General features: G+C 42.3%; 2 protein-coding genes across 5 annotated transcripts in view; both read right to left on the bottom strand.

Annotated features, from left to right (window-relative positions):
• nomo (nodal modulator) overlaps positions 1 to 7,439 on the bottom strand; it is an 89,368-nt gene extending 81,929 nt beyond the window's left edge. Inside the window, exons 1-3 of the mRNA XM_072560172.1 lie at positions 7,065 to 7,439; positions 3,825 to 3,914; positions 2,815 to 2,860 (exon numbers count right to left, since the gene is read on the bottom strand). Coding sequence (XP_072416273.1) covers positions 2,815 to 2,860; positions 3,825 to 3,914; positions 7,065 to 7,424 — 496 coding nt within the window. The 5' untranslated portion in view covers positions 7,425 to 7,439. The remainder of the gene's footprint in view (positions 1 to 2,814; positions 2,861 to 3,824; positions 3,915 to 7,064) is intronic.
• A 3,372-nt stretch (positions 7,440 to 10,811) lies between these two features.
• Positions 10,812 to 19,985, bottom strand: part of abcc1 (ATP binding cassette subfamily C member 1 (ABCC1 blood group)) — a 99,761-nt gene continuing 90,587 nt past the window's right edge. For 3 of the 4 annotated variants that reach the window (XM_072560168.1, XM_072560167.1, XM_072560171.1), the window contains 5 exons: positions 17,957 to 18,103; positions 17,025 to 17,183; positions 16,745 to 16,911; positions 15,048 to 15,242; positions 10,812 to 11,287 (listed from right to left, as the gene is read on the bottom strand). In XM_072560168.1, coding sequence (XP_072416269.1) covers positions 11,179 to 11,287; positions 15,048 to 15,242; positions 16,745 to 16,911; positions 17,025 to 17,183; positions 17,957 to 18,103 — 777 coding nt within the window. In that variant the 3' untranslated portion in view covers positions 10,812 to 11,178. Of the gene's footprint in view, positions 11,288 to 15,047; positions 15,243 to 16,744; positions 16,912 to 17,024; positions 17,197 to 17,956; positions 18,104 to 19,985 lie in introns of those variants that run through there. The other variant, XR_011954968.1, reaches the window with a different exon arrangement.

Genomic DNA, 19,985 nt, shown 5'->3' with positions numbered 1-19,985 from the left:
TTACCAAACTGGTTACTCTCGCTGGGATAGCTGCAGTATGAACACATGGTCCTAGTTCAGGGATGCAGCATTCTGATACACTAAACACAGCTGAGAGCTGCCAGTACTCCATGACGATGCCAACCAAAATTAAAGCAAATGTTTTCAAAAGATTCCTTAGAAGAGTACAAGGGCAGTAGGAGTATACTTAAGAGGGAAATCAGGAGGGCAAAAAGGGGACATGAGATAGCTTTGGCAATTTGCCAAAGAGTTTTTACAAATATGTTAAGGACAAAAGGGTAACTAGGGAGGGAATAGGGCCCCTCAAAGATCAGCAAGGCGGCCTTTGTGTGGAGCCGCAGAAAATGGGGGAGATACTAAATGAGTATTTTGCATCAGTATTTACTGCGGAAAAGGATATGGAAGATATAGACTGTAGGGAAATAGATGGTGACACCTTGAAAAATGTCCATATTACAGAGGAGGAAGTGCTGGATGTCTTGAAACACATAATGGTGGATAAATCCCCAGGACCTAATCAGGTGTATCCTAGAACTCTATGGGAAGCTAGAGAAGTGATTGCTGGGCCTCTTGCTGAGATATTTGTATCAATAGTCATAGGTGAGGTGCCAGAAGACTGGAGGTTGGCTAACATGGTGCCACTGTTTAAGGGTGGTAAGGACAAGCCAGGGAACTATAGACCAGTGAGCCTGACCTCAGTGGTGGGCAAGTTTTGGAGGTAATCCTGAGGGACAGGATGTACATGTATTTGGAAAAGCAAGGACTGATTCAGGATAGTCAACATGGCTTTGTACGTGGGAAATCATGTCTCACAAACATGATTGAGTGTTTTTCAAGGAATACTGGGAGAACTAGCCATTTGGATACAGAACTGGCTCAAAGGTAGAAGACAGAGGGTGGTGATGGTGGAGGGTTGTTTTTCAGGTTGGAGGCCTGTGACCAGTGGAGTGCCACAAGGATAGGTGCCGGGTCCTCTGCTTTTTGTCATTTATATAAATGATTTGGATGCGAGCATAAGAGGTACAATTAGAAAGTTTGCAGATGACACCAAAATTGGAGGTGTAGTGGACAGCGAAGAGGGTTACCTCAGATTACAACAGGATCTGGACCAGATGGGCCAATGGGCTGAGAAGTGGCAGATGGAGTTTAATTCAGATAAATGTAAGGTGCTGCATTTTGGGAAAGCAATTCTTAGCAGAACTTATACACTTAATGGTAAGGTCCGAGGGAGTGTTGGTGAGCAAAGAGACCTTTGAGTGCAGGTTCATAGCTCCTTGAAAGTGGATTTGCAGGTAGATAGGATAGTGAAGGCGGCATTGCGTATGCTTTCCTTTATTGATCAGAGTATTGAGTACAGGAGTTGGGAGGTCATGTTGAGGCTGTAGAGGACATTGGTTAGGCCACTGTTGGAATATTGCGTGCAATTCTGGTCTCCTGCCTATTGGATAGATGTTGTGAAACTTGAAATAGTTCAGAAAAGATTTACAAGGATGTTGCCAGGGTTGGAGGAATTGAACTATAGGTAGAGGCTGAACAGGCTGGGGCTGTTTTCCCTGGAGCAACAGAGGCTGAGATGTGATCTTATAGAGGTTTATAAAATTATGAGGGGCATGGATAGGGTAAATAGACAAAGGCTTTTCCCTGTGGTGAAGTCCAGAACTAGAGGGCATAGGTTTAGGGTGAGAGGGGAAAGATATAAAAGAGGCCTAAGGGACAACTTTTTCACACAGAGGGCAGTACGTGAATGGAATGAGCTGCCAGAGGAAGTGGTGGAGGCTGGTACAATTGCAACATTTAAAAGGCATTTAGATGGGTATATGAATAGGAAGAGTTTGGAGGAAAAAGGGCCGGGTGCTGGCAGGTGGGACTAGATTGGGTTGGGATATCTGGTCGACATGTAACATTCTGTGGATTAACTGATCAATAAGATTTCTCTCCTTTCAAAGAAGATATTTTTGTAACTCCGTTACTGCTTTGGATCTGCACTGGACAAAGTGACATTCTGTCTGGAGACTGTCAGAGCATGTTAGTATAGGTACACAATCCTTTATCCAAAATCTGACATTTTTCATGGCGTGCGGAGTGTCATTTTGGTGTGTGAATAGGTGACCCAACTCCACACCCACTCGAACCACGTCACTCAGATGTGATGTGACAGCATGGCCCTGCACTGGCAGGCAGTAATTGTGTCTCAGCGCTCATACTATTCACAGATGAGTCTGCTGTTCGATAATTGTTTTATTTCATTGTGAAAATATCATGTATTCTGAAATCTGCAAAATTCCAAATTCCGAGAAGCAACTGGCTCAAAGGATTTCAGATAAAGAATTGTGTACCTGTACGTTAGCTGTCCAGGGCGTGGTTCAACATAGAGATGGGTCCCACATGTTTTTGAATTTCCTATTATATTCCTGGAAACTAAATGGCAGAATTTGCAGTTTTTTTTAAGTATACACACAATTGCAACAATTTTGCATCTACACAAGGGATAGAGATTGGCAGGATTTCAAAAACAAGATCCATCCACAAGTTTGTAATTCATCTGTAATCAGCTGTTCTTTTAATAACAAATAAGCCATTGTACGATTGTAACGGCAAAGAATTTAGATCGCAATTGAGATGGTGATCGTGGACAAACAATTATAGATCTATTATTCTGCAATGGTGTGTCCCTAACATTTCAGTATCATCACTAATGCACCATGGTAATTCATTTAAAAGTCATTTCACATAAGGTAGTAACAATCAGTCAACAGTGTAGATATTTCAAAAAGACGCATTCACTTGTGTCAGGCTGAATAATGAGGTACTCACCAAAACTCCAGCCAAGAGGTGGCTCAATCTTTAAAATGAAATCTCCCTAAAGAGCAAAGAAAGACAGTCTGACTGCACACAAATTATAATAGACCTGATGGATGTGGGTACATTTATCAAAACATTGACTGCTCACCAATGGAATTATGAATCTGCAGATGTCTTTAACACTGTTTTTAGTACAATGTTCTAAATCAGTGTGTTTATTGAAATTTAAACAATTAATTCTACAGAATTTGATTTCCAGTTAAACTCTCATCTGTTTAGAGTCATAGAGAGGTGCAGCACGGAAACAGACCCTTCAGTCCAACTCATCCATGCCAAACAGATATCCTAAATTAATCTAGTCCCCATTTGCCAGCATTTGGCTCATATCCCTATAAAACTGTTCTAGTCATATACCCATTCAGATACCTTCAAATGTTGTTGTACCAGCCTTCACTACTTCCGATGGCAGCTCATTCCATTGACTCATCAACCTCCGTGTGAAAAAGTTTCCCCTTAGTTCCCTTTTACATCTTTCCTCCCTCGCCTTAAACTTATGCACTCTAGTTTTGGATTCCCCTACCCTGGGGAAAAAACTTTGGCTATTCACCCTACCCAAGCCCCTAATGATTTCATAAACCTCTACAAAGGTCACGGCTCAGCTCCAGGGTATGAATACAATAAGTCAGGAGGAGTAAGGGAGGACTCCTGCCGAAGAGCTTATGCTCAAAACATCAACTCTCCTGCTCTTAAAGTGCTGCCTGACTGGCTGTGGTTTTCCAGCACCACACTGGTTTTGACACTGAATACAATAAGTCACCCTAGTTTAACAAATTAAGTCAGCTTCCATTGTTCAAATGACTGTAGGTGGCTTGTCTCAAAAGTGGGATGTCATTAAAAAGGTTTGGATCATATGAAAAGTTTTAAATCTAAGAACTGGCTTTGTCTCACACTAACAAGTCATTGCAAGTACAAATTAATTTTACGAACATAAAATGTACAAAGCTGCTTTTAATACAAGTTACCTTATCATACAGTGGAATCATGAAGTAACCATTGTTGGGTGCACAGTCAGTCTGGTATTTCAGTGTGCCTTGCTTTGTGTACAATTTAATCTGTAAAGCAAACAGAGATTTCCTTTAATGCTGCAGAGGATTTAAACTGTTGATCTTAAATATCAGTTCAGAAAATAGTATTTAGAGTCATAGAGGTGTACAGCACGGAAACAGACCCTTTGGTTCACTTGTCCATGCTAACCAGATATCCCAACCCAATATAGTCCTACATGCCAACACTTGATCTGTATCCCTCCAAACCCTTCCTATTCATAATCCCATTCAGATGCCTTTTAAATATTGTCATTGTACCAGCCACCACCACTTCCTCCAGCAGCTCATTCCATACTCATACTATCCTCTGTGTGAAAACATTGCCCCTTACATCTCTTTTATATCCTTCCCCTCTCACCCTAAACCTACACCCTCCAGTTCTGGACTCCCCGATCCCAGGGAAAAGACTTTGCCTATTTACCCTATCCATGCCCCTCATAATTTTGTAAACCTCTAGACATTCACCCCTCAGCCTCCGATGCTCCAGAGAAAACAGCCCCAGCCTATTCAGCCTCTCCCTATAGCGCAAAACCTCCAACCCTGGCAACATCCTTGTAAATCCTTTCTAAAGCCTTTCAAGTTTCACAACATCTTTCTGATAGGAAGGAGACCAGAATTGCATGCAATATTCCAACAGTGGCCTAACCAATGTCCTGTACAGCCGCAACATGACCTCCCAACTCCTGTACTCAATAGGGTCTAGATTAGAGTGGTGCTGGAAAAGCACAGCAGTTCAGGCAGCATTCGAGGAGCAGTAAAATCGACGTTTCGGGCAAAAGCCCTTCATCAGGAATACAGGCTTTTGCCCGAAAGTCGATTTTACTGCTCCTCGGATGCTGCCTGAACTGCTGTGCTTTTCCAGCACCACTCTAATCTATACTCTGGTTTCCAGCATCTGCAGTCCTTGTTTTTACCTCCTGTACTCAATACTCTGACCAATAAAGGAAAGTATATCAAACGCCTTCTTCACGATCCTATCTACCTGCAACTCCACTTTCAAGGAGCTATGACCTGCACTCCAAGGTCTCTTTGTTCAGTAATACTCCCTAGGACCTTACCGTTAAGTGTATAAGTCCTGCTCAGATTTGCTTTCCCAAAATGCAGCACCTTACATTTATCTGAATTAAACTCCATCTGCCACTTCTCAGCCCATTGGCCCATCTGGTCCAGATCCTGTTGTAATCTGAGGTAACCCTCTACACTGTCCACTACACCTCCAGTTTTGGTGTCATCTGCAAACTTACTAATTCTACCACTTATGCTCACATCCAAATCATTTATATAAATGACGAAAAGTAGAGGACCCAGCACCGATCCTTGTGGCACTCCACTGGTCACAGGCCTCCAGTCTGAAAAACAACCCTCCACCACCACCCTCTTTCTTTGCTTGATCATTTACTCCCTCAATGTGAATTTATTCCCTTGCCTCTTCTCAACCTCTCCCCTCACCTGAGGCATAGTGACCCTCAGGTTTAATCACCACAGCAACAACAGAGTAGCCCTATCGTCTGGGAGGACTATGGTGATTTTAACATTAGAACTCAATTATTTAAAGTCCAGGATGTCGTGCTCTTTATTAGTTGCTGTCCCATTGCCTTCAATGAGTTATACACATTTACTTTTCTCCTTTGGCTGAGTTGCCATCAAATTTATATCCATATTCAACCAACATTGATGACTGAACCCAACATGACAAGGACTCATGAAGACCCATCTCCATTTATTAACTTGTCAAGATTTCCATTCCCAGGGCAATAGACAGTTTGCTCCAGTGTGGGATTTTTCTTCGGAAGAAAAATCGCTTAACATATGAGGACTCTGGGTCTGTTCTCAATTAAGTTTAGAAGGATGGGAGAGATCTAATTGAACCTTACAAAATACTGAATGGCCTGGACAGAATTGATATTGGGAAGATGTTTTCATTGGTAGGAGAGGCTAGAACCCGAGGGCACAGCCTTAGAGTAAAGGGAAGACCTTTTAGAACAGAGATAAGAAGAAACGTCGTCAGTCAGAAAGTGCTGAATCTATGGAATTCATTGCCACAGAAGGCTGTGGTCATTGAATATATTTAACACTGAGATAGATAGGTTCTTGAGTATCAAGGAGATCAAGGTTTCATAGAGTCACAGAGACATACATCATGGAAATAGACCCTTTGGTCCAACTCGTCCGTGTCGACCAGATATCCTAACGCAAGCGAGTCCCACCTGCCAGCACCCAGCCCATATCCCTCCAATTCATATTCATATGCCCATCTTTTAAATTTTGTAATTGTACCAGCCTCCACCACTTCCTCTGGCAGTTCATTCCATACATGCACCATCCTCTGAGTGAAAAAGTTGCCTCTTAGGTCTCTTTTATATCTTTCTCCTCTCATCCTAAACCTATGCCCTCTAGCTCTGGACTCCCCACCCCATGGAAAAGTCTTTGTCTATTTATCCTATCAGTTCTGTATCCAAATGGTAAGTTCTCTCTGTATTCCATGAGATCTAACCTTGCTAATCAATCAGTCTCCCATGGGGAGCCTTGTGGGGAGAAAGTGGGAGAATGGGGTTGAGAAACTTATCAGCCATGATAGATTGGAATAGCAGACTCAGTGGGCTAAATGGCCTAATTTCTGCTCTTATGTCTGCGTGGGTTTCCTCCCACAGTCCAAAGGTGTGCAGGTCAGGTGAATTGGCCATGCTAAATTGCCTGTAGTGTTAGGTGCATTAGTCAGAGCGGAATGGGTCTGGGTGGGTTACTCTTCGGCGGGTCGGTGTGGACTTGTTGGGCCGAAGGGCCTGTTTCCATACTGTATGGAATCTAATCTACTCCCAAAATTAATTACTGCGAGGTTCTATACAAATGCAGTGTCTCTCCAGACTGAATGAAGAATCACTTTGCTGGTGCTACATGAATGCAGAGCTCGCTCCCTATTCTGAATGACTCTGACATCCCCAGGTACTATATCAATGCACTTGTGAATAAATTAAAACACTCCAAGGTGGTATATTAACGCAAACTTTGGAGTTTTATCCCACTGATTAATCGAAATATCTAGGCGCTATGTCAATGCAACGTTTGCCTGAGAACCAACTAAATGAGTCACACACATGACTAGGCGCCACAAGAATGCAGTCAGGCTTTTGCTGAACGTCCCGTGCCCGGACTCACCTCAATCAACGAGTAATTAATCTCCACGTCGGATTTCACGAAGCCGCCGCAACCAACCACGATATCGTCGGCGCGGGCGGCCAAACCGAGGCCGAGGCCGAGTCCAGTCAAAGCGAAGACAGTGAGCAGAGGACACAGTCTCAGGCCCGCCATCACTCCCAGCCCAGTGCGCAGCCGCTCACCGCCGGCCACCGGCACACAGCAATCAGTGCGCAGCCGCTCACCGCCGGCCACCGGCACACAGCAGTCAGTACGCAGCCGCTCACCGCCGGCCACCGGCACACAGCAGTCAGTGCGCAGCCGGTCACCGCCAGCCACCGGCACACAGCAGTCAGTACGCAGTCGCTTACCGACGGTCATTAACAAGCAGCAGTCAATACGCAGCCGCTAACCGCCGGCCACCGGCAAACAGCAGTCAGTGCGCAGCCGCTCACTGCCAGCCACCGGCAAATACCAGTCAGTGCGCAGCCGCTCACCGCCAGCCACTGCTTGTGCGCAGCCGCTCCCTCCAGCCACTGGCAAGCAGCAGTCAGTGCGCAGCCGCTCACTGCCATACAGCGCCAAGCACCACTCAGCGCGCTGTATCACCGCCTTCTCCTCCATACGCATCGCCACCTAACGCCCGGCGACCAGGACTGCAACCCTTCAGGAGGCACTGCTAATCATGAAGTCAAAAACCACACAACTCCAGGTTACAGTCCAACAGGTTTATTTGTGAGATGTTTAACTTTATCCACCCTAATCTAACACCAGCACCCCCACATCATGTCATAAGGAAACTAGAGCATGAGCTCTAGTTCTAGCTAACTAACAGAGGTCAGTTAGCTCAGTTGGCTAGACAGCTGGTTTACATGGTGGCTCAGTGGCTGGCTCTGCTGCCTTCACAGCCCCAGAGACCTGTGTTCAATTCCAGCCTCAGGCAACTGGGAGAAGTTTACACATTCTCCCAGTGTCTGTGTGGATTTCCTGCCACAGTCCAAACAGGTGGGGGGTTAGGTAGAATGACTATGCTAAATTGCCCACAGATGTGTAGATTATGTGGAAATTAGCCATTGTCAGTGGGTGGGATGCAGTTCAGAGGGTAGGTGTTGACTTGTTGGGCAAAATGTCCTGTTTCCACTCTAGGGCTTCTGTGGATCCAACTGTGTGTGTGTTGGGGGAAGAGAGGGGCTCCATTGCTGCAGTGATGGAGGTAAAACTCTCACATGGTGATACTGCCTCTCTTTCTCCCTCCCCACTCTCATGGGAGAGCAGCCCCCATGGTCCACTTGTATCCTTTTCCACACACCAGTTATGACAGAATTAAGAATGGCAGCCCTTGACATCAAGGCAATATTTGAAGAAAGAGTAGGGTTAATATTAACCCTTCTTCAGCATAGTATCCACATTATTTTATTTGGCAGTAATGTTTACTTGCTTCTTAATGTTTTGTTCAATTTTTATTCACTTAATAGGTGCGATAGTTCAGCATTCCAATATTTGTTGAAGGTGAGTGAAGAATAGTATAATGACATGGGGCTGTTCTAGCAACTAAAATAATTGAAGAGCTTTCCTCCTGCTCCTTATGCTGGCTGGTGCATTACTGAGATGGCAACACTATTGAAGGGATTCACATGTCAAAGATACAAGACTGAATATCACTGCTGCAGGGACAATGTTATGTGTAGTTCGCTCCCAACACCAATTCATTAATTTCAAGTATGAGGCTTCTAAGTAAGCACTCCATTGCAATAATCAGGACTGGCAATTTCAACTCACTTAGAGATAGGGAAAAAAAGTTGGAAGTTACTCATATCTACTGCAATTATGGTTTAACGTATACACTTTTTTTTTCAAAGAACAGAATATAACTAAGAGCAGGACTAGGCCATTCAGCCCCTCAACTTTGCTGTGCTGGCCTCTTCCTCCTCATCTGTTTTAAATCTGCTACCCATTATTCTAAAACTATGATCTCTCATTCTAGATTGACCCACAAGGAAACATCCTCTTAAAGTATTTCTAATTTATCATAAAAAGTGAGAACAAGACTTTGGGAAGAGGACAAAAAAAATATTTTTGAACTTTTAGGTAAATAAATCACACCTATATTACCAAAAGGCCCGCAGCTTTCAGTACCAATACCTCAGAACAATTTTACCAGATCAGATCAGCTGTATGTGGGATTAATACATTTGTCATCTTTTGTTGTAGAACACATCACTTTTTAAAATCTATTCCTGCAATATGGGCATCACTGGCTGGGCCTGGAATTGTTTTCCATCCCTAAATGTCCCTTGAGAAGGTGCTGGTGAGCTGTCTTCCTGAACCACTGCAGTCTTTTGTTGCTGACACCCAAAATATGATTAGATTAGATTCCCTACAGTATGGAAACAGGCCCTTCCACCCAACAAGTCCACACCAGCCCTCCGAAGAGTAACCCACCCTGACCAATGCACCTAACACTATGGGCAATTTAACATGGCCAATTCACCTGACCTGCACATCTTTGGACTGAGAGGGGAAACCGGAGCACCCGGAGGAAAATCCACACAAACACGGGGAGAATTTGCAAACTCCACTCACAGTCGTCCGAGGGTGGAATTGAACCCAGGTCCCTGGCTCCATGAGGCAACAGTGCTAACCACTGAGCCACCGTGCCACCCCCTATTCCAGGTTTTTGACTCTGAAACACTGAGTGGAGAGATAGTTTCATGTGAGGATGGTGAGTGGCTTGGAGGGAACTGGTGGGCAGTTGTGTTCCCAGATACAGAGGAACCTCAATTATCCAAAGGATATAGGCGGGGAATATTTCATTCGATTAATCAAATTCTGGATAATAGTTTAGCTGAGCATCGAGACCTTGCGATCTTGCTGGATAATCTGATATTCGGACAATCGAATGCCGGATAAAAGGGTTCCTCTGTATCTGCTTTTTTTTTTGTCCTTTTATCTGGTAGAGGTCATGTGTTTAGGAAGTGCTGTCAAAGGAGGCTTGGCAACATGTAGCAGTGTATCTTGTCAAGAGTTCACACTGCTGGTACTTACACCAGTTGTGGAAGGAATAAACATTTATGGTACCCATCAAGTAGGATGCTGTGTCCAGGATGGTGTCAAGCTTCACGTATGATTAAACGATAGACAGTGTTCCTAAGTTCTTGAGAAGATTTGTAGCTCAGGTTGTGGAGGAGTTATTGACTTGCTTACTGGGCTGTTAAGTTTGTTTCCAGATGTTTGCACCTCAGCAAACCGGGACACACAAACAGCAAGTGGGACAGAACATCAACGCTTCACCGGAGGGGCACCGATGACGTTACCTAGCACGGTGACAAAACATCTGCAAAGAAACTTACCAGAAATGGTGTGCAGGGAGATGAGGAAAGGCAGGAGATTGGCTGAAGGGGGTGAACTGGTGCAGGCAAGATGAATCGAATGGTCTCCTTCTATGGCACAAAATCCAAGTGATTTTCAGATGTTATTGGAGCAGCAGTAATCTATGCGAGTGGGGAGTAATCCATCACATTCCTGCCTGGTGTCTGGTAGATGGTGGGGCAGGCTTTGGGAAGTCAGGAGGTGAGTTACTCACCGCAGTATTCCCAGCCTCTGACCTGCTCTTGTAGCCATTGTTTATGTGGCAAGTCCAGTTCAGTTTCTGACAGGATGCTGACACACTGAGGCTGATGTGAGGTCGCACTAAACAGCAAACAAACGATGTGCCTCAAGACCCCAAACTTACAGAAGATCTATTCACAATGATAGCGTGAGAATCTGTTCAAATTCAGGCACCTACAATTTTATTAATCATTCATGATTTATAATTTGTGAAATAACAATTGTCAAAAATAAATGCAGTACCATAATGCACTACAACTTCAATATTTTGATGCTTTGCACCTATCATTTTGATCTTCATACTTATAGGTACTATAAATATTTAAATAAGCAAAAAATTATCACCTGAAAAGAAAAAAGAAATCAAATCTTTAAAAAGCAGAGGTATATGAAAATATTTTGTTTTATACAAAATTTTATAAACAGGTGCCAATTGTCAACTTAAAGGATTTTACATTCAAAGTTCGTTTTGATGTAATGTGTGTAACAACTCCAACTTGAAACAACCCTGAAAATATAATTCCAATTACAAAAGTCCAGAATCCTTTGCCATTTTGTAGAAGGTTCCCTTTCTGTGGAGAAGGTCAGATACAGTGTCAAACTCCACAATCCGGCCTTTGTCTAGAACCATAATCCTACAAAGACAAAAAGACAGGTCTTTAAAAAGTGCCCATGTTCTAATATCAGCTGCAGTGGAAAATATTTTCACTGTATAAGGCATGCACAGTCCCTGTCCAATGATTTCCTCTTTCAGTCACAAACAAATTACATCCCATTTATCATTATGAACATGGTATTGTATTATAACAAACATTGTTTTAATCAGCACTCTGGTTAAAACAGCAAAAATTTATATACCTCAAATATTAGATCTCTGCAATGTCTGAGTAGTCAGTTCAGGAAGCAAATGAGAAGGCTCTCTACCGGTAAGTTTTATTTAAGAAAAAGCTGTGTTATTATTTCAGTGTTTTATGCTGTAAATAAAGAATAACAAAGGTGCATACCCCCTACATTATGTATCTACTTAAAGTGTCTTTTTACAATGATTATATGTTCAATGGTACACTCCCGGTCCCTTATCAAGGAGAATGAATTTGGCATAACTTTCTTTTTTTAAATAAAGGTTCCCCAAATACCACTTTGAATGAACAGGATAGGTAAGGTTTATTCTGCCTAAAAAGGCAGAAGTCACACAACAACATTGCAGTTTAGGAATGGATAGCCGGAGGCAGTACAGGATGTAGAGGTGCTGGTGTTGGACTGGGTGGACAAAGTCAGAAGTCACACAACATCAAATTATAGTCCAACAGGTTTATTTGAAATTACGAGCTTTGAGCGCTGCTCCTTCATCAGGTAAGTGAGCAGCTTTCCAAGAGCTTGGAGATTTTAAAATCAGTTCCTCAACTACAACTTTCAAACACCACATTATTCGAAACCAGAAGTTACTGGAGAAACTCAGGTGGTTTGGCAGCATCTGTGGACAGAAAAGCAGAGTGGACATTTTGAGTCCAGTTGCACTTCAGAGCCATAGACCAGAAACACTAATTCTTCTTCTCTCCACAGCTGCTGCCAGACCTGAGTTTTGCCAGCAATTTCTGTTTGTTTGTTTCAGATATCCAGCATACATAGTCCTGTTTTATTTTGTTTTCTGTCAAACCACATTATTCAAAGTGGGACAGCAGGATGCAAGTGGAATCCCGGGCTGCTGAAAATGAGGTGGAAAACACTTTCTCCATCATCCATTATTGGAACCAAACCAGCAGAGAAGTGGTTTATGCTTCAGCACCATGAACACAACATCTCAATTCTGACATATAGGCCAGCCCCCAGCTGGTGGCAGTGTGATTTTGTTTTTGTTTCCATTGTGAACATGAATAGAAACCTTTATCTGCTGAATCTGAGTTAGTGCATGTATTGGCTTGATTTTGTGCTCTGACTAAAAACACAAGCCATAGCAACAATTGGACTACCCAATTTTCCCGTTAATCATTTCAATTTCTTTTTTGAAAATCACAAGAGGCATGAAAATAGTTCTGAATATCCCAACAAGTAATTTACCATTTTCAATCTGTGAAACATTCAGCCCAAGGGAATTTGAACATGCAATGCATTTATCTCCATGTGCAAATACTCCCTGAATACACAAGAGGAGAAAATGTTTTCAAGAATAAAGACTTGCCTATCAGAACTTCACTTTTAAAAAGTAATTTAAAAGGATACATCTCTACCTCAAAACTTTGGAGATGCCGGTGTTGGACCGGGATGTATAAAGTTAAAAATCACACAACACCAGGTGATAGTCCAACAGGTTTGATTGGAAGCACACTCGCTTTCAGAGCAATGCTCCTTCATCAGGTGGTTGTCCACAATCACCTGATGAAGGAGCGTCACTCCGAAAGCTAATGTGCTTCCAATTAAACCTGTTGGACAATAACCTGGTGTTGTGATTTTTAACTACCTCAAACTGTTTTCTTAAAAACTGAAGTTTTTTTCCCCTTGTCAAGTTTCACTCTGAAATGATTTGTTCACATGCTTTTGTGATGACACTTTATTAAGAGATGTCACAACATGAATTGGCAAAGTATCACCAAAGCCCAACCCTTGTAGATGGAGCAGAAACCAGATTCCCAGTCCTTCCTGCACTGGGCAACTTTTTCACACAGAGGGTGGTACGTGTATGAAATGAGCTGCCAGAGGATGTGGTGGAGGCTGCTACAATTGCAACATTTAAGAGGCATTTGGATGGGTATATGAATAGGAAGGATTTGGAGGGATATGGGCCGGGTGCTGGCAGGTGGGACTAGAGTGGATTGGGATCTCTGTTTGGCATGGAGGAGTTGGACCGAAGGGTTTGTTTCTGTGCTGTACATCTCTATGACTCTAAGTAACAAGACAAGGTAGTGCTCAATGAATGGCAAGACACTGGGCAACTCAGAGGAACAGAGGTTGCTGTCCACAGATCCTTAAAGCCAGGTTAATAGGGTAGTTTAGTTTAGTACTGCTAATAAGCAGTGTTGAGGCAGCATAAGGGGACACTTGCCTTGATCAGTTGTGGCATAGACTACAAGAGTGGGGAGATGATGTTGAAGCTGTACAAGGCTTGGTTAGACCACAACTGGAATACTGTGTGCAGTTCTTATCCCCTCACTGTGGGTGCAGGGGAAAATTCACCAGGATGTTGCCCTGGAATGCAGCATTTCAGCCACCAAGAGAGGCTGGATAAGCTCAGGTTGTTTTCATTCGGAGCAGAGAAGGCCTGGAGAGAGAAGGGACCTGATAGAGGTGTATAAGGGTCTGAGGGGCATGGTGAAGGTAGATAGATAGATGGAAAGCAGCTCTTCCCTTTAGTCCAAGCGTCGATAACAAGGGGGCATATACAAAATAGGGGTATAATTTTAAAGTAAAAGGCAGGAGGGATTTGAGGTATTTGTTTTTCACTAACAGGGTGGTGGGGATTCTGGAATGCACTGTCTGGGAGGGGAGTTGAGGCAGGAAACCTCACAACCTTAAAACATACTCGGAATGAACACTTAAACTGTCATAACATTGAAGGCCATGCACCCAGTGCAGGAAAACGGGACTAGTGCGGACTTAGTGTAGTTTTCATAGAATTTCTACAGTGTGGAAGCAGGCCATTTGGCCCATCAAGTCCACATCGACCCACTGAAGAGCATCCCACCCTGTACCCTAACCCTGTAATCCTGCATTCCCCATAGCTAACCCACCTAACCTACACATCCCTGGATACTATGGGCAATTGAACATGGCACATCTTTGGGCTGTGACAGGAAACCAGAGCATCCAGAGGAAAGACTCTCAGACACGGGGAGAATGTGCAAACTCCATACATGCAGTTGCTTGAGGCTGGAATTGAACCCGGGTCCCTGGCACCATGACGCAGCAATGCTAACCACTGAGCCACCGTTAGTACAAACTCAATGGGTCGAAGGGCCTCTTCTGTATTTTATTATTCTATGATAGATCAGATTATTGGATAATTTAAGTATTAAAAGACTTCTAATAAAAGGGAGTTAGAATCAACTCCTGATAAACAAGGTGATTTAAGAGGTGATTTTAGCTGCAGTCCACCCAACAGACACAGCATCAGACTGGGGACTGACCAGATGATGCCCCATCATTCCCCCGCTCAGGGTTCAATAACAACCTGTTCTCATCAGACAAGGAGGACACAAAGAGGAAACCAGAGACAGAGACTGAGCTCCAATGATGTCACCCCAGAGAAGTTACAGAAGATCAACTTGATGAATTGTAACTGGCCAGATGGACAAACATTACTTCCTTTGATCCTCAGTTAATGTCATAAATCAGAAAACATGGACTCATTACAATGTAATTTGCAAATATCCATAAATTTCAAGATAAATGTGACATTACCGTGTGTAATCCATAATGGTTTTAAGACGATGGGCTATTGTGAGCACTGTGCAGTCAGCAAACTGGTTTCTTATTGTTGACTGGATGAGTTCATCCGTTTCTAGATCCACTGCCGCTGTAGCTTCATCAAGAACTAGTATTTTCGATTTCCGAAGGAGTGCTCGTGCTAAACAAAGCAGCTGACGCTGTCCAACACTGAAATTACAAAACATTGCAATGTTGGATTTCATTCAATGCCTTGATATGACATTCATTCCAAATCTGAAAATAAACGGTGCTTTTCTGACTAAAATTAGAGGGGGAAAGCAAAACACTGCAATTTTGGTGGAGAATTTCCAGAGTTCCTCCCACTCATCCACTGGAACTTTAACACAAAAACTGCAGAAACCAAACACTTAAATCACATCAGTTTTGTAGCTCAGCACATTACAGAATCATTACAGGACAGGAGGAGGCTATTTAGCCCATTGTGCCTGCACTGCATGTGACATCAAAACTGGAGGTATAGCAGACAGCAACGGTTACCTCCGAGTACCACGGAATCTTGATCAGATGGGTAAGTGTGCCAAGGAGTGGAAGAAGGAGTTTAATTTAGATAAATGTGAGGTGCTGCATTTTGCAAAGGCAAATCATGAAGGGCATGGATAGCATAAGTAGACACTGTCTTTTCCCTGGAGTGGGGGAGTCCAGAACTACACCACTTTGGTTTTAGGGCAAGTGGGGCAAGATTTAAAAAAGGAACGTAAGGAACAACATTTTCGCACAGAGAGTGGTGCATGTATGGAATGGAGTTGTCAGAGGAAGTGGTGGAGGCTGATACAATTACAACATTTAAAGGAATCTGAATGGGTATATGAATAGGAAGGGTTTAGAGGGATATGCGCCAGGTGCTGGCAAATGGAACTAGATTAATTTAGGATATCTGGTTGGCATGGACCAGTTGGACCAAAGGGTCTGTTTCCGTGCTGTCAACTCACGGTTCTAGTATTGTGCAAAATCTTCTGCCTTTTCCCGATATCCCTGCACAACATGTCTATCTAAATAATCATACATTGCCCCTCTTGAATGTCTGAACTGATCCTGCCTCTAGTACATTTCCAGGTCATGCATTCCAGCCACTAACCACTCACTGTATGTAAAAGCTTTTACCTCACATCATCCTTGCTTTAAATCTATGTCCTCCTCATTCTTCTTTTCTTTTACAAAATGCCAATTTCTTTGGCTCACCCAAGTAGACAGGTATGTTTCCATTAAGCTATCGGAACACGATGCAGTGTCTCAACATTTCTTCACTTCAAAGATATATAACTTGACTCTTTCCCCAAATGCCAAAAGATTAAAATAGACAGAATGCAGGACTTCAAGGTGTGCACAATCAGGAGAGAAGTGGCAGTGAATTAAAAACAGTTAATAAAAGCAAAATATTGCCCATGCTGGAGATCTGAAAATAAAAATGTGCTCTGTAGAAACATTAACACAGTGATTTGGTTTCTCTCTCCACAGATACTGCTAGACCTGTTGAATTTCTCCAACACACTGTTTTTGTTTCAGATCTCCAGCATCCACTATTCTTTGTTTTATTTTCATAAAATCTGCAAGTTTTGTTCAACGGCATTTTTAATAAACTTATCTAATTCAAAATGACTTGGGAGGAATTAATTTCTACTTTCTTTTTAAAGCACATGGTTGCATTTTACCTGAGATTCTCTCCTCCTTCAGAACATTCGTGACTCAATGTATCAGGAAGGCCTGACACAAAGGTTTTTAGGTGAGCCAGTTCCAAAGCTGTCCATAAATCTGCATCAGAATACTGGTCAAAGGGATCCAAATTCATTCGAAGTGAGCCAGCAAACAAGACTGGGTCCTAATATAGTTCAGATTGCACATGATCAGTTGTAAGAACTGCTATAGAACACTTTGTAGGTCAAATTTACTAAATAAAACTATACCCCATAAATTCAAACTGTAATTACATACCTGAGGTATGATAGTAATCTGAAACCTGAGATCGTGAAGGCCTATGTTTGCAATGTCAATTCCATCAATACGGATTTGTCCTTCGGCGGGTTCAATTATACGAAACAGACCAAGTGCAAAAGAAGATTTACCAGCTCCTGTTCTTCCAACTATTCCAACCTGCAGAAGATGTCTAGTGAAAGTTCAAACACTACAGCTACAAATAGATTTGAAAATCCAAGGTAACTTTGAGAGTTGTAACAACATATTTAAATCTTATTCAAGAAAGTAAACTTCCTGGAATCTAAACTGTAACAATAACACAACAGCAACCTTGTAGTTAAAGAAAAAATGGCAGTATTCAAATATATGCTATCCCTTCGAGAGTTAGTATCAGATCCATGTTCTTGTTTTCTGAAATTGTTTTCAGAATTTCAGTAATTCATTAACCTTCCTCTCTGCGCAAACATTGCCTGTTTTAAATTTGTTAGAATTTGCAAGCATACTTTAGAGCTATTTACACAAGGGGAAAATGTATCCTTGTAAGGAAAGAAAATACAAACCACTTTCTAGGAACTACTAATAGCATGATCTGAGCAGATTACATAGGGGTGACTGAAATAGACATGCAATGTGAATTGTGACAGATTGCAACTCTTCATTAAGCTGAAAAGCTTCTGTTAAAAAAGGCCCAAAACATATACATTTTCAACAGAATTTATACTATACAAATAGAGTTGATGCAAGGTAGCAATTAAAACACTTGTCAAGAGAAAAAATATGCAGATGGTAAAGATGAATCAGAAGTTGAATGATACCAGTAATTGCCAAATCCAAAAAGTTAGCCTCCTAAGAATGGTGTCTACAATCAAAAACAATTTAAGCACTGTCACTAATTCAGCTAAATACTGCTTTTACTGAACATTGTTGGTGATCAGAGTTCAATCTCTCACCTTTTCCCCTCCATTTATGGAAACAGTAATGTCTTTCAGTGCCAAGTCAAGATCTTCTCTATATCGTAAACCATAGTTTACAAATTCTATCTTGCCTTCCCAAGGCCATGTTTGAGGTGGTCGATTACTTCTGTTAATCCAACGTGCCTACATGGAATTGAAAAATAAAGACAGCCTGGATTTCCAACAAGTATAAATGACCAATACGCTTATATGAAATACATTTAGTTTTGAGAAAAGTGTTCCATGTTGAACCTGCAAATCGTTAAAGATAATACTAATTAAATTTCAACCCACGACTACAAAAAACTGGAAGACAATAGAGTTAAAATACACAGGCTCGAATCCCATCTTGACCGATGGCGAGGTTTAAATCTAATTAAAAAGTCGAACAAAAATCTAGTGAATGGCAGCCAGGTAACCATTGTTGATTGTTGTAAAATCCTAGCCGGTTTACCAATAATAACCTTTCAGCAACTTGTCAGTCTTACCTCGTCTGGTCTACACATGACTCTAGATTCATCTCCATGTGGTTGACTCTCAATTGCTCATATCCCATGATCGAATAAATTTTATCAATACTTTTATTATTGCTTTCTCATTATTAAAGCTGCAAAGTGGTGAAGGGAAGGCAATGGCCAAGTGGTATTATCACTGGATTGTTAATCCAGAGACCCCGGGAATGTTATGGGGACCTCAGTCTGAGTCCCATCACAGTAGTTGGTGGAATTTGAATTCATAAAGATCTGGAATTAAAAGTCGAATGATTGTTGGAAAATCCCATCTGGTTCACTTGTGTCCTTTCGGGGAAAGAAACAGCCATCCTTACCTGGTCTGGACGATATGTGACTCCAGACCCACAGCAACATGGTTCTCTCTCAACTGCCTTTTAGGCAATATCTGCTGGCCTAGCCAGCAATGCCCTCATTCTTTGAATTAATGAAAAAAAAATGACTATAATTTATGACTTCAAGCTTCCTGTTACAAAGCATTCTGGGGTGTATTTAAGATTCATAAGATGGTGAATCTACTCACCTGTCTGGACTCTGGGAAGTTTTATTTACTTGAAGCAATACCATTAACATAAACAGGGCACATACATTCCTGACCTTTCTGAGCAGGCTGATGCAAACACTCCCATACATACACACACACACACCCACCCACACACACACCATAAAAATCAAGACTGCTGTCTTTGCATTCACCAAATCTCTCTACAACACAAGCTAATGTTCAGCAGAACACCTTTGTTTTATCACTCCCACACTCAAGTGTAAAATCATTATCTTTAAGAAAACAGAATTTCTGATTTTATCAATATTCTACATTGGTAGACACATTTAGGGTAGTGACTGATCACCAAAAATACCTCAGTGTGAACGGTTGTCAGGACAAACATCTGCAGACCCTGCAACTTACTTTGTGAAATCAACACCCTATCTGACATCCACAAACATTCACTCCCTCCACCAAAGCTCAGCAGCAGCAGCATGTAAGATGCTAAAGTCACCACTGTCTTACCACACAATGTCGCTGCTCTCTCATTAGACAGAGATGGCTGGTGGTTGTTTAACCCAAGAGTCACCATGCTTCAAGTGAAGGGAGAGGTTGGGATGGAGAATCCTTCATGGGTGACCTCAACCAGTGTGGGAATTGAACCCACATATTTGGCATCATCCTGCATTGCAAATAAGCTGTCCAACTAACCAAGTTAACCAAACCTCTGGCATTGTATATTATCTACAATGCACTGCAGAAATTCACAAAGAGTATTTAGACAGAACCTTCCAAACCCACAACCACCATCATCTAGAACAGCTTGGACAGATTAATAGGAACACCATCCCCCTAAGCCATTCACCATTCTAAGTTGGAAATATATCACCGTTCCTTTACTGCCACTGGGTCAAAATCCTGGAATTTCCTCTCTAACAACATTGAGAGTCAACCTAAAACATGTAAACTGTAGCAGTTCAAGACAGCAGCTCACCACCACCTCCTCAAGGGCAACTAGGGACACCCACAG

The sequence above is a fragment of the Chiloscyllium punctatum genome, chromosome 40 (genome assembly GCF_047496795.1).
Source record: "Chiloscyllium punctatum isolate Juve2018m chromosome 40, sChiPun1.3, whole genome shotgun sequence".
NCBI classification, from domain to species: Eukaryota; Metazoa; Chordata; class Chondrichthyes; order Orectolobiformes; family Hemiscylliidae; genus Chiloscyllium; species Chiloscyllium punctatum.
This window is presented reverse-complemented; position numbering and strand designations above follow the sequence as displayed.